The following is a 16,816-nucleotide window of genomic DNA, read 5'->3' on the forward strand; positions in this document are numbered from 1 at the left end:
TTTTTTAATTCTTCCAAACTTCAAAAAAATACAAACCCAAACTGTTCAACTTTTCTTGCTCGGAATTAGTGTGGTGACTGCCTCCAACTGCCGTAACAGAAACCATTTGTCCCCAATTAGGTCAAAGCAGTAAGCGAGTTTGGTATTCCGACTGCGCATGCCCAGGTCACTCGCGATAAACACTCTCGGCAACCATGCCGCCGCGTGCACACAGGCCTGCACCTCATCCGCAGCCAGGATCGAACCCGGGTCTCCGGCGCCGCAAGAGCTGCCGAACCGCCACTGGACCATCCACAACCCTTCCCGAGTGCCCCACCCACATCCGGGGGCAGCCGGAGACTTCCGGGGCGACCCCGCACCGACAGGAGCAGCGGCCCAGACCCACAGCCAGCGCGGAGAAGCGCCAACCCCGGCTGAACTCTGCCTATCCCACCGGGTTAACCGACAGCCCTAGACTGACGGGAGTGGCGGCCCAGGCTTTATAGCCAGCGCGGAGAAGAAGGGCTAACTCCAGCTCAACTCTGCATGTCCCGCCGGGTTATCCTACAGCCCTGGACTGACGGGAGTCAGACAGGAGTGGCGGCCCAAGCTTACAGCCAACACGGAGAAGAAGCGCTAACTCCAAACTCTGCCTGTCCCGCCGGGTTAAACCAACAGCCCTGGACTGACGGGACACCAGCCCGGAGCAGTGGAGTTAACGCTTCTTCTCCGCGCTGGCTGTAAGCCTGGGTCGCTACTCCCATCTGACTCCCGTCAGTCCAGGGCTGTAGGTTAACCCAACGGGATAGGCAGAGTTGAGCTGGGGTTGGCGCTTCTTCTCCGCGCTGGCGGTGGGCCTGGGCCGCCGCTCCCGTCGGTCTGGGATCGTCCTGGACGTATCCGGCCGCCCCCGGACAGGGGTGGGACACTCGGGAGGGGACGGTCCTGTGGTGGTTCGGCAGTGCTTGCGGCGCCGGAGACCCAGGTTCGATCCTGGCTGCGGATGAGGCGCAGGTCTGTATGCATGCGGTGGCATGGTTGCCGAGAATGTTTATCGCGAGTGACCTTTGACAAATCCCATGATTCCGTGCGTTTTTGGGAATACCGAACTCGCTTATTAATTACTATCTTTAAGTGCTTTGGAGTATGTATAAGAATATACTCATTACATATTACTCCTCACTTCAAATATGATTCAAAAGTCATTTATATATATTGTTAAAAATCGTTTTCTCAGAAAGTGCCCTTTATGATCTGAAATGATTGGTAAGCCAATGCATCATAGTATTGACGACAATATAGCAGTGCTTTATCTCTTCAGAATCTCAATGATAAATATAAGAAACAAGACCAGGAGTAAGCCAGTCAGGCCCTCATGCCTGCTCTGCCATTTATTAAGATCACAGTTGATTATCTTCATCAGTCACTAATTTGCACTAACTCCTTGATTTTCTTAACCTCTAAAATCAAACTGTTTTGAGTATACTCCAGTGCCTGAGCCACCACAACCTCTTGAGCAATGAATTCCACTCTGTGTGAAAATGTTTCTTCTCATATCCAGACTCCTTATCCTGAGACTGTAGCTCAGGGCATTCCAGGGCATTCCAGACAAAAGAAACATCAATCCTACATCCTCCGTCATGTCTTGTAGGAATTCTGTAAATTTCAATGATATCGCTTCTCATTTTTCTTTCCAGCCTTAAGAGTCCCTTTTGACTTTATCTTTCTTCAAAGTCATCATTTCAGGACTCAACCTGGTCAATCTTTGCTGCATTCCCTCTATCGATATTTTAGAGACAGCAAATGCATTACTGGAAAAAGCTGGTTAACAAATATAATTGATAGTGCATGTGTTGAATTGTGGTTCCAACCTGAACTATTTATAAAATTCACCATCAACAGAACCAAGCTGGAAGTTAGACTGTGGCAACAGAAAGCGAGTTAAACTGCGAGTGGGAATTTAGGGATTGGAGCCGAGGTGGAGGAAAGAAGAGAGAGTTTAGAGATACAGCGCCGAAACAGGCCCTTCGGACCACTAGGTCTGTGCCGACCAGCGTTCCTCCATCTTTATGAACATCATCACTGGAATGTCTGTGGACAGGTCATTGTGCCTCCCCCCCCCATGTAAATAACATCAGCATTGTACAGCATTCGGCACCAAGAATATCCGCGAAACTCCTTCAATTGTTTGGCCAGGTCAGCAAGAGTTCATCAAATGGCATGAACTGTAATTATTTCTGGAAAGAAAACAAGTGGCAAGCAACACATCAGCACATCCAGTCCAAAGTTCACAACTGGGCCCAATTTAATAAAATGGCAGTAAAAATAATGGAGTCAAAAACCCATTATTAGTAAAAATCAAATCTAATGCCTGTCCTAATTTAAAAATAGTTCTTCCTTATCCAAGGGATGACAAAGTTCAACTTTAGAAATCAGGGCATAAAGACTTCATTTGATACAACTATAACACAGCCTTCCTTGGATGGATACTGGAAACTCAAGTTCTTTATTGTGTCACCTTGCCATTTCAATTTTATGTTATAAATTAGAAATAACCTTAGATCAATATGTTTTCCATGAATTGGTAGGATGGCGATTCTCCAAGATTATTCTGTTTCAGCAATGCCAGACACATGTTCCCTCAGTCGAGATAATGTATTAATGGTAACACACACACACACTGGGTTCTCACAAGGGAGTACATTGCACCTTCAAACAGAAGTGATAGTGTTTGGCCCCAATGGCTCCCGTGAACCTCCCCCTGTTGACTTGGGTCCCTTGGCACTGTATGTGAAGCCAATAGTTTTAAACTTGGGTTTTAAGATGGACAGTGATTTTAAATTAGATCGTCAAATAGGCGCGGTAGTTAAGTCCAGCTTCTTTCATTTAAGGCAGCTGGCAAAGGTGAAGCCCATTCTTGAACGACAGCATTTTGAAACAGTAATCCATGCCTTCATCACGTCTCGGCTGGATTACTGTAACGCACTTTATTTTGGAGTTAGCCAATCTTCCCTTGCACGTCTCCAGTTGGTTCAGAATGCTGCTGCTCGCCTTTTAACTGGAACACGTAAAAGGGAACACATAACGCCTATTCTGGCCTCCCTCCACTGGCTGCCTGTGTACTTTAGAGTTCATTTTAAGATTATTTTATTTGTTTTTAAATCTTTAAATGGTCTCGCCCCACCTTACCTCTCTGAGCTGCTTCATCCCTACGCTCCTGCTCGTTGCCTCAGGTCAGCTGATCAGCTGCTCCTGGAGGTACCGAGGTCTAAGCGGAAGCTCAGAGGGGATAGAGCCTTCTCTGTTGCTGCTCCGACATTATGGAACACTCTACCTTTGCACATTAGACAGGCCCCCTCCCTGTCCATTTTCAAAACTAGTCTTAAAACCCTTTTCTATTCCTTGGCTTTTGCCCCTGCATGAGACTTTGCTCTTGTTTTAGTGTTTCTATTATTGTTTTTTATTGTTTTTACTGTCTTTTAATGTTTTTATTGTTTTGTTTTATGTTTATGATTAGTCATGTACAACACTTTGTTGCAACAGTGGTTGTTTTTAAAGTGCTCTATAAATAAAGTTCAGTTCAGTTCAAGTTGCAAGAGTCGTACAGTACAATCATAGGCCCTTCAGCCATATCCACACCAACTACAATCTCGGCCTGTATGTAGTGAGATCCAATATATTTAGAACAAAAAAAATACTACTCTGTGTTACATCTGCATAGTTGCATTATAATTTTACAGCATTCATTTCTGAAAAGGCATTTAAATGAGTCAATTATGGAGATGTGTGCAATTATCTTATGTATACAACATCTGTTACTGACTCACCAGTGGTGAAAGATCTTCATCAAATTTTTTTAGTTGATTCATAAATTCTAAATGTTTCTTTTCCTCTTCCAGTTGAGCTACACTCTGTTCACTTTTCTGCAATTTCTGTTGTGTGTTTGCCAGCTCATCTCGTAGCCACTGGTTCTCCTGGCATAACCGACGCACCTGAGCCCGCAGTTTCTGTTTTTCCGATTCCACTGCACTTAAGTGATTAGATAATGCCATCATAACCTTAATACAAATCAAAATTACCGTCAAAATCAAATCTTAAGTACCATAAAATGATAAAAATCCTGCAAAATATAGGTTTTACATATTACATAATTTAATTCAATTTTAAAACAAAGCCCGTCAGAATTAAATAATATTTTTGTCAGGCAGGCAAAAACAATAACATTGCAATTCAGTTTCACACACCAATTTTGTTAAAAAAAAAATTCATTTTAAGTGCGTCTTTCAAGTTTCAGTGATTTTATAATAGGAACCAATAAAATGTTTTTTTACAAAAACACAGGTACTTTACAATTTTCTCCAGCTTTGACTAAATATGCACTACAATTTTCTTTTTAAATAGCATAAATGTGAAGAATTAAATGCATAAAAAGAATGACGATTAAATCAATTATACTGCTATTACCATGCCTTAAGCAGGCTCCAAAATGCAGCAATGACCCACCACTAATGTGCTATTAGACTCAGATTATCTATCTATCTATCTATCTATCTATCTATCTATCTATCTATCTATCTATCTATCGATCGATAGAAATATATAACATCAATCGGAATAAAACGTTTCATTTACATCACAGGACAATGGTGAGTAAGGTAGGTCAAAAATTGTAGCGCTATCGTGCACCGTTTTTGCTCAAATATAGGTACAATTTACAAAGGTGCCTGTACAAACAAACAGATCTATCTATCTATCTGTCTGTCTGTCTGTCTGTCTGTCTGTCTGTCTGTCTATCTATCTATCTATCTATCTATCTATCTATCTGTTTGTTTGTACAGGCACCTTTGTAAATTGTACCTATATTTGAGCAAAAACGGTGCACGATAGCGCTACAATTTTTGACCTACCTTACTCACCATTGTCCTGTGATGTAAATGAAACGTTTTATTCCGATTGATGTTATATTTTTCAAGTTATTGACATTTAAAACTTAAATTAACTTGAAGCAGCGCCCCCACTTGCCGGCAGCGTCTGCGCAGTTGGGGGCGGCACGTCAGCACCGCGTGTGCGCAGTGGGCCCATTATCCACGCTGCGGTGTGTCCGGGAGAAGCCACGCCTCCGACCTGGGGTCTGGGTGCTGGGGCTGGGGCCGGCGGCGCTGCTGCTCCGGGCCCGCAGGGAGGGAGAGGAGCGGGACCTGGCCTGGGCGCTGGGGCTGGCGGCGCTGCTGCTCCAGGCCCATAGGGAGGGAGAGGAAGGGGACCCGGGGCAAGGACTAGGCCGCAGCCTCGGCCTCTCGCTCCCCCTCCCTCCCCAGGCCGGTCGGCCCATTCCCCCACCACCCCCCAACTCAAGTACAACTTCATTACCGACGTGGTGGAGAAAACGGGGCCGGCGATGGTTTACATCGAGATCCCGGGGAGGTGAGGATGGAAGTGGGACAGGTGAAGAGAGTGGGGGAGGAGGGGGGGGGTTGAGGAGAGGAGGGGGGGGGTGGAGAGTGGGGAAGGTAGGGCGTGGGGGATAGAGGGAGAGAAGGGCAGTGGGGGAGGTGTAGAGGGAATGTGGGCGGGGGGGGCTGGGATAGGGGTGAGGTGAAGAGTGGGGGGTGAGGGAGGGATGGAGTGACTGAGGGTAGGGGAAAGGAGAGGGAGGGAGGGAGGGAGTGGGGGAGGGGAGGAGGAGAGAGAAAAGAAGAGGGAGGGTGAAGAGGGGGGGAGGGAGTGCTGGCGATGAGGGGGAACGGAGGATAGGTGTAGGGAGAGGGATGAAGGAGGGGAGGGGAAGAGAGAGGAGGGGAGGGAGGGGAGGAAGCAGACGAGGGTTGGTGGAGGGTGGGGAGAGGGAGGATAATGGAAGAGGGGAATAGGGGACTGAAGAGGGAGAGTTAGATGCATTCACATTGATCTTATGTTTTACAAGTTATTGCCATTTTTATAAACTTTAAAAATGTCAGCCGCGCCTGCGCAGTTGAGGGCTATGGGTGAGTGGTGGAATATTGCGGTGGGGGAACGGGGCCCAACGTGTCCCACTTGTTTTGTATAAAATTTCATGACATTGATTTACTCATTTTTGCAGGTTCTATTTTGTGCTATATCATAATACATTGCATGCAACACAAAGCCAATTAGTATGTCTATTTCAAAATAAGTAGGTTACCACACTGAATGAGAGAGGAAGAGAAACAAAATCCATATCCACCATTTCACTTACAACATCAACCTGCTGATAAACTATCTGGAAGGTCATAGATAGTCATAGAGTTCATACAACATGGAAACAGGCCCATTGGTCCAACTTGTCCATGACAATCTACACTAAATTCCACCTGCCGGCATTTGGCCCATCTCCCTCTAAACCAAGGGTTCCCAACCCAGGGTAAATTTATACCCAGGGGGTAAATTTCACCTACCCGGGGGTAAATTTGTTGATTCTGGATTTGTACATATTGTTTTTCATTGACTGACTGTGTTCAATAGTTATTCATAAATAAGTGAAATAACATTGTTAAATGCTATTAAAGTTGCCAGGGGTAAACAGGACGAAAAAGGTTGGGAACCCCTGTTCTAAACACCCAATTTACCTGCCAAATGTCTTAAATGCTATGGTACCTGCAAAAATACTATTTTTCCATTAATAATATTTCTCAATTTCTTCTCTTGTATGACACGACTGACAAGTTCCCTGGATCACGAAGAGATAATCTAATTTTGCAACCAGTCATTTGTGATCTGCATCAATCAGAACAATGATCATCATTGCATTTGTCCAATAAGCTGAGAGCAGCAGCTTTCACAGTCTTAATAAGGTGCTTTGGTCACTGAAAAAAGCGGCGAGAGGAGAGGGGGGGGGGGGGAAGAGTGGGTGGGGGAGGCGGCATGCAGCGTCACACACACTAACTATCCCCCCCCCCCCCCGCACTCACGCTAATTACCCCCCTTGATACTATATTAATATTATTAATTTGCTCCTTTTACCCCATAACCACCCAGCTACTGACGCATAGCCCCCAACTTGCAGTCACATCTAAAGAGGGGGGGGGGGGGGGGGGGGGGTAGAGAGTGAGGGCAGAGAGAGAAGGGGCAGAGACACAGTGAGAGGGGAAGAGGGAGAGGGGGTGGCGAGGAGGAGAAGAGGGAGGGTGGGTGAGAGGGGAAAGGTGGGGGTGGAGGGGAGGAGAGAGGAGGGTGAGAGTGAGGGGGAGAGAGGGGGGGAGAGAGGGGGGGAGAGAGGTGAGGGGAGGGGGGAGAGGTGGAGGGGGAGAGGGGAGGGGAGGGGGGAGAGGGGAGAGGGGAGGGGAGGGGGAGAGGTGGGAGCAGGGAGGGTGGAGGGTAGGGGTGTGTGGAGGGGAGGGGGGTTTAGGGGAGGGACGGGGGGGGAGGGGGAGGGAGGGGAGAGGAGGGGGGGGGAGAGGAGAGGGGGGGGAGAGAGGAGGGGGGGGGGGAGAGGAGGGGGGAGAGAGGAGGGGGGGAGAGGAGGAGGGGGGGAGAGGAGGGGGGGGGGAGGGGGGAGGGGGGGGGGGAGGGGAGAGGGGGGGGGAGGGGAGGGGGGGGGGAGGAGGAGGGGGAGAGGAGGAGGGGGGGAGAGGAGGGGGGAGAGGAGGGAGGGGGGGGAGAGGAGAGGGGAGAGGAGAGGGGGAGGGGAGGAGGAGGGAGAGGAGAGGAGGAGAGGGGGGGAGGGGAGGAGAGGGAGGGGAGAGGAGAGGGGGGAGGAGAGGAGGAGGGGGGGAGAGGAGAGGGGGGAGAGGGGAGCGGGGGAGAGGGGGCGGGGGGGGGGGGAGGGGGGGGGGGGAGGAGGGTGGGGAGGGGAGGGGAGGAGGAGGGGAGAGGGGAGGGGGGGAGAAGAGGAGAGGGAGGGAGGGGGAGGGGGGAGAGGGAGAAGAGGGGGGAGAGGAGAGGGGGGGGGGAGGAGGAGAGGGGGGGGAGGGGGGGGGGGGGAGGAGGGGGGGGGGAGGGGAGGGGGGGAGGGAGGGGGGGGGGGGGGGGGGAGAGGGGGGGGGGGGGGGGGGGGGAGGGAAGAGGGGGGGGAGAGAGAGAGGGGGGGGAGAGGAGAGGGGGAGGAGAGAGGAGAGGGGGGGAGAGAGGGAGAGTTGGAGGGGGGACGAGAGGAGAGGGTGGGAGAGAGGAGAGGGGGGGAGAGGACGAGGGGGGGGAGAGGAGGAGGGGGGAGAGAGAGAGGAGAGGGGGGAGGAGAGGAGACAAGAGGGGGGAGAAGAGGAGAGGGGGGGAAGAGAGAGAGGGGGGAGAGAGGAGGAGGGGGGAGGAGAGGAGAGGGGGGGAGAGGAGAGGGAGGGGGAGAGGAGGTAGAGGAGAGGGGGGGAGAGAGGAGAGGGGGGGAGAGGAGAGGGGGGAGAGAGGAGGGGGGGGGAGAGGGGGAGGGGGGGGGGGGAGGGGGGGGGGGGGGGGGGAGGGGGGAGGGGGGGGGGGGGGAGAAGGGGAGGGGGAGAGGAGAGGGGGGAGAGGAGAGGGGGGAGAGAGGAGAGGGGGGAGAGAGGAGAGGGGGGGAGAGAGGAGAGTGGAGGGGGGGAGAGAGGAGAGGGGGGAGAGAGGAGAGGGGGGGGAGAGGAGAGGGGGGGGAGAGGAGAGGGGGGAGAGGAGAGGGGGGGGAGAGAGGAGAGGGGGGAGAGAGGAGAGGGGGGGTGAGTGGAGAGGGGGGGAGGAGAGGAGGTGGGGGGGGAGAGGAGGTGGGGGAGAGGAGGAGGGGGGGAGGAGGAGGAGGGGGGAGAGGAGAGGGGGTGAGAGGAGAGGGGGGGAGAGGATATGGGGGGAGAGGAGGAGGGGTGAGAGGAGGAGGGGGGGAGAGGAGAGGTGGGGAGAGGGGAGAGGGGAGAGGGGGGAGGGGAGGGGAGAGGAGAGGGGGGGGAGAGGAGGGGGGGGGGGGGAAGCGGAGGGGGGGGGGGAGGGGGGGGAGGAGAGGGAGGGGGGGGAGGAGAGAGAGTGCCTTTTTATTTCAACCCAAACCCCCAAACAACCATTTACAGGCAGTGCTTTTTTACTTTAACCATATTTTCATTTTCAAACCACATGAAGGGTACTTACTCAGTTGTGTGGACATGTGTTCAGTGTTATTCACAGCTCAGAGAAACGTGACCCTCTGCCTTCCTCCAGTTTGCAGACTAATTGAGGCACACCACTTCCTGGTTTTATAGTCCATCCCCCCTGCCGCCAGCGGGGGCAGCAGAGAGAATGGGGAATTTTGTAAAATCATTAATATCACTGTCATTTTTCATCGACTGGAAAAATCCTCGGCACACATGCGGCGGAGGGGGGCTCTGAGCGAGGTGGCCAAAAATGACGGCCGTAGGTGGCGGCGTTCTCTCGGAGATCGCAGCACAGATCGCCAAAACCGGTCAAGAACAGACTTTTAGTTAGATAGATAGATAGATAGATAGATAGATAGATAGATAGATAGATATAAAAATCTTGAACAAGTAAGAGAATTTTTACCTGTGCCTCACTGAGACCAAGTTCCAACATTTCGAGGGACTTTCGAATCATGTTGGATTTTTCTTCAACCAAATTCATCTCATCGTCTTTTTTCAGGCACTTCAGGGTTTCCAGCAGGCTATGCAAAATGGAGTTGTGTTCATTTTTTAATGCCTCAATCCCTTGAATCACCTGCTTTGTTTTTCCAATTATCTCCTCCTGGGAGAGTTTTTCAAATTTATCTTCCTTTAAATACACCATTGTAGACATGGTGTCATACATCCTGAAAAAAAGGATTAACAAATTGTAAAAAATATAAACTGAGCAGCAGCTTTCAAGAATGACCTCACTTGTTGGTACCATAAATTATCAATCAGTAAGCACTGTGTTAGTTATGAGCTTGCCATTTTATTTTCCATCTGCAGGTCTGTAAGTGCTGGTTACATCATTTTGTTGTGTCAGAAAAGAGTATGCATTGAGTCAAAAGACAGCATCACATGTAAATCTTGACAATTGTTTCATTCACAATAGGCATGAAGTCCTTTAAAAATTACATGATGTGATATAAATGGCTCAATAATGTTAAGAGTGTTAAAGGGTTTGGCTTCAATACAATTGTAACCTTATGAGCAAAATTAGAAGTTGGTTTATTTCACCTTTTTGGAAAGTACTATTGCCCATGTTCATTTATAGAGCCTTATAAGTTTCATCATGATTGAATTTAAGATTTCCAATTGATTTTGTGTAAGAATGTAAACAAATTATGTTGCATAGATTTCAAGCACTGTATCCTATTATAACATCGTGAACATTCAGATCTGAGGCATATGGTGCCCCAAGTTGTTTTGAAAAATTGGCCAAAATAGCCAATTTAATTTAATAAAAATTTATAGGTCAAAATATTAAAATAAATACAGTTCAGAGTATTTTACACTTCAAAATCATGTTATTTAATATGAAGAACACCAACATAAAAATGAACTGCAGATCCACTACTCAACTCAGTTTCATTTTCCTTGATAAGAAAACTGAAACCACCAATAATTTAATTTCGCCAACTCAATGTTTTCACCAGGTCTTGTAAACATCAATGGATGCTTGAAAACTAAGTTGAGAAAGCAAAAGCAGGGCCAAATAGGAATATGTGTACAACTTCTAGTTACAAAATGTTTAAGAATCAACCTCTAGTTTTAAGCATTTGTGCCTTTCCCACATAAAAAAGCAAAATTAACTATTCTGTAGTTACTACCCCATGGACGATTGCTACACTGATGGACTGATTTTATTTTCCCAATTCCTTGCAACGGTATATTTCAGATTACACTGTACTAAAGCACCATGATTTTGCACTGCAGCAACAGGCAATAACAATCGCGTTATTACCATATTAATAATATCGTGAAAGGCCTGGATAGTGGTTATGGAGAGGATGTTTTCACTAGTTGGAGAGTCTAGGATCAGAGGCCGTAGCCTCAGAATAAAAGAATGTACCTTTCGGAAGGAGATGAGGAAGAATTTATTTAGTCAGAGGGTGGTAAATCTGTGGAATTCATTTCCAATGCAGGCTGTGGAAACCACTTGGTCAACAAAAACTCATATGTCAGGCTGTTATTCATTGATTACAGCTTGGCATTTAACACAATCATCCCCTCCAAGCTGGTTACCAAACTCGCAGAACTGGGTCTCTGCGCATCCCTCTGCAATTGGATCCTCGACTTCCTCATTCACAGACCAGTCTGTTCGGATTGGTGGAAATGTGTCAGCCTCGATAACAATCAGCACGGGAGCACCTCAAGGCTGCGTGCTCAGCCCCCTGCTGTACTCACTCTATACTCATGACTGCGTAGCCGGTCACAGTGCGAACTCCATCATCAAGTTCGCTGACGACACCACTGTTGTGGGACGTATCACTGATGGGGATGAGTCAGAGTATAGAAGAGAGATCGAGCAACTGTCCATATGGTGCCAGCACAATAACCTGGCCCTCAACACCAGCAAAACGAAGGAACTGATTGTGGACTTTGGAAGGAGTAGGATGGGAACCCACAGTCCTGTTTATATCAATGATGGTTGAAAGAGTCAAGAGCTTCAAATTCCTGGGCATGCACATCTCTGAAGATCTTTCCTGGTCCGAGAACACTAATGCAATTATCAAGAAAGCACATCAGCGCCTCTACTTCCTGAGAAGATTACGGAGAGTCGGTTTGTCAAGGAGGACTCTCTCTAACTTCTACAGGTGCACAGTAGAGAGCATGCTGACCGGTTGCATCGTGGCTTGGTTCGGCAACTTGAGCGCCCTGGAGAGGAAAAGACTACAAAAAGTAGTAAACACTGCCCAGTCCATCATCGACTCTGACCTTCCTTCCATCGAAGGGATTTATCGCAGTCGCTGCCTCAAAAAGGCTGGCAGTATGATCAAAGACCCACACCATCCTGGCCACACACTCATCTCCCTGCTACCTTCAGGTAGAAGGTACAGGAGCTTGAAGACTGCAACGACCAGGTTCAGGAATAGCTACTTCCCCACAGCCATCAGGCTATTAAACCTGGCTCAGACAAAACTCTGATCATTAATAACCAATTATCTGTTATTTGCACTTTATCAGTTTATTTATTCATGTGTGTATATATTTATATAATGGTATATGGACACACTGATCTGTTTTGTAGTAAATGCCTACTATGTTCTGTGTGCTGAAGCAAAGCAAGAACTTCATTGTCCTATCAGGGACACATGACAATAAACTCACTTGAACTTGAAGTCAATGGATTTAAAAAAAAAAATCATAGATTGATAGATTCTTAATTGGTACAGGTGTCAGGGGTTATGGGGAGAAGGCAGGAGAGTGGGGTTGAGAAGGAAAGATAGATGAGACAAGATTGAATGGGGGAGTCGACTTAAAGAGCCAAATGGCCTAATTCTGCTATCATTTATGAACATAAACTTTTGAAAGATTAGCAATCAAGGATTGAGTTAACCAACTGCATAGGTTCTGATCAATCATCAAGTTATAATATATGGGAGTCTAGAGGGCACATCCTCAGAACAAAATAAAGTACTTTTAGAATGGAGATGAAGATGGGGTTTTTTAGCAAAGGGTGATGAATCTGTCTAATTCATGGCCACAGACTGCTGTGATGGTCAAGACATTGGATATTTTTAAAGTGGAGATTGATAGGTTCTTAATTAGTACGGGCATCAAAGGTTATGGGGAGAAGGCAGGAGAATGGGGTTGGGAGGTAAAAATAGATCAGCCATGATCGAAGTGTGTTTTAAGGGCTGTCTAAAAGTGAGCAACCATTTAGAGATGATATTTCAGGACCTAGCATATTACAAATAACTATTAGAATTTGTTCCAAACACCTAAGTACAAATTAAAACAGTTGTGGGTAATGTGAATATTTACATGGGATTAAATTCTGAATTTTGTTCAGATATACCTGCACAATCTGCATTTGTAATTATTGGACACAGTAAATGTTTAAAATGCAACAGCTCTGCATAGGTTAATGCCAAACATGTGTTGTATTGGTACAAACTTGCAGATTACATATTCATTGCTGTAAACATTGAAATTTAGTGTTGTGTTTCATGTAACCAAGGCAGCCAGATTCTTTTCTCATGCTAAAAGTACATAAATACACAGCACAGTGGTAGAGTTGCTGCCTCAGAGTGCCAGAGACCGGGTTCAATCCTGCCTATGAGTGCGTCTGTATGGAGTTTCTACATTTTCTCAGCGACCTCATGGGTTTTCTCCGGAGTTGTCCCTAGTTTAAAGGATAGTGCTAGTGTACGGGATGATCGCCGGTTGGCGCGGGCTCGGTGGGCCGAAGGACCTGTTTCCATGCTGTATCTCTAATGTCTAAAGACTAAGTATACAGGCTTACAATTATCTTCTCTATTTACTAAAATCTTTATTTGTATCATTTATGGCTATCATAAAGTACAGGTTCTATAACATTTTGTTTAAGAAGGAACTACAGATGCTGGAAAATCGTAGGTAGACAAAAATGCTGGAGAAACTCAGCGGGTGAGGCAATATCTATGGAGCGAAGGAAATAGGCAACGTTTCGGGTCGAGACCCTTCTTCTATAACATTGACCACTTTGCATAAAATTATTACCACTCAACTTTCCCATGGCTTCTTAGTGCAGTCCATAAAAGCAGCTTCATTTTTACAGATCTCCTACTTTTATTCCAAACTGGGAATTAAAAGTTATTTTTTAAATTTGTAAATGGTGAAATATAGCTCCTATGATTTTGGTGAAACAAAGTCAATCCCTCCAGCCCCAACTACTATCACCATGTCATAATTAAATAAGATTCTAGGAAAACAAAGAATAAAACACAAAAACATATCAAATACAGATTCTCGATCCAATGGAGTTAATAATCACCGTTCATTACATTAGGTTAATTACATATTGAATAAAGAAATTCCATCATTATTCAAGGCAAGTTTCCCCTGTCAATTAATGTAATTTACTGTTGATTACCAGTTTTTGTTGGGTTTTAATTTGGGGTTGGGATTTCTAATCTGTAGTATTCCCCATATTTAGGCAAAACAGTCCACTGCGAAAGGCTAATTATATTTATATCTCAAACATTCTTAGGACAAACCAATGGGCCCCTTGTAACAGGATCGATCATTTAAGTACAGTTACTGATACTTTACTAGCAACAGAGCAGCCATTATGTTATAACTAATGCTAAACAACTCTAAAAAGAAATATATATATTTAGCAGCTGTTGCTAGCAAAGATTGACCAATGTTCTGTCAATGGCTTGCAGTGCACCAATATTCTTGCAGTGAGATTTCCTCCCTGGCAGGGGATGGAACCAGAAGAAGAGGTCGACAGATGATGGGATTGTAATGATAGGGGTTAAATGAAGCAACTCATATAACTCCAGCACTTTGTGTTTATCTACAGAATAAGCATGTGCAGGTTAATGATCATGGAATCGCAGCTAAACAGTGCAGAAATAGATCCATATCTGTAATTGGCATTGCTCTCTAATCCATTCCTCTCCATATCTGTCCAAATATCTTTTGAAAATCGTAACTGTATCTACTTCTGTAGCTTTCCTCTGGCAGTTCACCCGATATAGACTAACCTCCAGGTGCAACAAGTAGTGCAAAAGAAAATAGAAACAGGGTGCAAAATATCGTGTCACAGCTGATGAGAAAGTCTGGATAAAAACGTGCAAGAGGCAAAACGAGGTAGATTGGGAGCGGGAATTCATCCTCATCAGCTTACAGGCTCCATCTATTTTTTTTTATGGATTCATCCTTAGTGGTATAGGCTTCTGTAGTACCAACCTTCACAGGAAGAAAAAATAGCTTGTACGTTTTTTCTCGGCTCATCCCTTCCCTCAGTTTCAATATGAACTGTTGCTAAAATAAAGACATTATGCTGATACATGTGCACACGCAAGAGGAGCACACTAGCCTGCAATCAAAGCTCTTGAGACATTCTACATTGTCACTATATGAAGCTGGAAATGTGATTGATTTGTGTACCAAATCTTACGGCTCTAAAAATTTAATGTGATAAGGTGTGGCCCCTAATAACCAAGATTTTTGAAAACGTTTAATATTCAAATATTTTGGAATTCAGAAATATTTGAAAGTCGGATAAATGAATGGTATATTTGTATCCTCGTGTCTCATTTTTTAAATTGCAAATAATTACGGCTAACGTCCACAATACATCCAATGTAAAGCTGATTATAAATATTGCCCGTTTCTTGTTCCATAGATACTGCTACTTGTAGCAATCAAACTTGAACCTGTCTTGTCAAATATTCAGAGCTGTTTACTTTCTATTATAGTCAATCATACAGCATGGAAACAGGTGCTTTGGCCCAACTTACTCACGCCAACCAACATGCCTCATCTATGCTAGTCCCACCTACCTGCATTTGGCCCATATTCCTCTAAACCTATCCTACCCATGTACCTGTCAATTGTTGTATAAACATCGTAATAGTACCTACCTGAACCACTTCCTCCGGCAGCTCGATCCATATACCCACCACCCTTTCTGTAAAAAAGGTTGCCTCTCGGATTTCTATTAAATCTTTCCCCCGCGCCTTAAACCTATGTCCTCTGGTTGTTGATTACCCTACTCTGAGTTAAAGACTCTGTGCAATTACTTTATTCCCATCATAATTTTGTACACCTCTGTAAGATTATCCCTCGTCTTCCTGTGCTCCAAGGAGTAAAGTCCTAGCCTGCTCAACCTCCCCCTAGAGCTCAGGCTCTCGAGACTTGAAAACATCTTCGTAAGTCCTCACTGCACGCTTTCCAGCATAACAACATCCTTTCTGTAGCATTCATCCTATCTATTCCTCTCATTCTGCTCTATTCCGCCGTAATTTAAACATATCAAGCAAGAACTAATCAAGACAATTTCAAACCATATCTGCTAGCCATCTGTTGGATTGACACAAAATGCTGGGGTAACTCATCGGGTCAGGCAGCATCTCTGGGAGATTTGCTGAACACGCCGCATGCTACACAGGCAAGGCCGCCACTCTGCAAAGCAAATGTCACTGGTCGATATAACAACATTGAAGTGTTCTCATTTTACAAGGAAATGAGTCACAGCTACATAACCGCCAACCCCTCAGCCAGGCCACAAAATATAGTGACAAGCTCAACCCTACCATTTAAAGCATAGCGCTACCAACGTGAATTAACTCGGAGAGAAGATTCAAAGCACAAATATGATTAATAGTGATCTGTCAAACGATGGAACATCTAGGGGCGTTTCTAGAAGCGGCCGCAGCCTCAAGCAAACCTGCAGCTGCGCATGTTGCTCATCAAATCACTGAACAAGGAAAGCAACGAATGCAAAACCTCGGCGTGGGCTTTGCAGAGATTTGTTACGATTTGTTTAGACAGCGACCGGCAGCCGTTTGACTCGGGATTAGCACCCCGTCCCCTCACCTCCGTCCGCCCGTCAGATTGTAAAACCGGCCACCGTTTGCTTCACACTCACGGTCCTTTCCTGTCAACTGGAGGCGACAAGAGCAGTGATGCCGCCTTGATTTTCCGCACAACAGCAAATCCTGTCACTAACGGGCCGGAGCCGGTTACAGCACAGGCAATCGGTGCCGGGAGAGCAGCCAAGTTGGCGACACTCTGGGTCGGGGATGTGCCGTTGTTTTCGCAGGCGTGCAAAAATATAAAACTGTACAAGCCAATGTTCCAGATTGTTCCGGCGATGCCCGAATGCCCGCCCGCCCGCCTCCACAAGCGCCGACTCCTGCGGCTTCAATCACACGGCATAAGATGGCGCCTCCTCCCTTCCCACAGTGCTCAGCCCGACGGCGCTGACATCACCCGCCCCATCCATCAGTCCCGCCCACAACAGCGCTGCCCCTCCGGCTCAGCCCCACCCGCCA

General features: G+C 46.6%; 1 protein-coding gene across 6 annotated transcripts in view; it reads right to left on the minus strand.

Moving 5' to 3' along the window:
• The window catches only part of klc1 (kinesin light chain 1), a 70,109-nt gene extending 53,370 nt beyond the window's left edge, over nt 1-16,739 (minus strand). For 5 of the 6 annotated variants that reach the window (XM_033027063.1, XM_033027065.1, XM_033027061.1 and 2 more), the window contains exons 1-3: nt 16,359-16,739; nt 9,427-9,688; nt 3,807-4,037 (exon numbers count right to left, since the gene is read on the minus strand). In XM_033027063.1, the coding sequence (XP_032882954.1) occupies nt 3,807-4,037; nt 9,427-9,687 (492 nt within the window). In that variant the 5' untranslated portion in view covers nt 9,688; nt 16,359-16,739. The remainder of the gene's footprint in view (nt 1-3,806; nt 4,038-9,426; nt 9,689-16,358) is intronic. The other variant, XM_033027062.1, reaches the window with a different exon arrangement.
• Nucleotides 16,740-16,816: the final 77 nt, after the last annotated feature.

The sequence above is a fragment of the Amblyraja radiata genome, chromosome 9 (genome assembly GCF_010909765.2).
Source record: "Amblyraja radiata isolate CabotCenter1 chromosome 9, sAmbRad1.1.pri, whole genome shotgun sequence".
NCBI lineage: Eukaryota > Metazoa > Chordata > Chondrichthyes > Rajiformes > Rajidae > Amblyraja > Amblyraja radiata.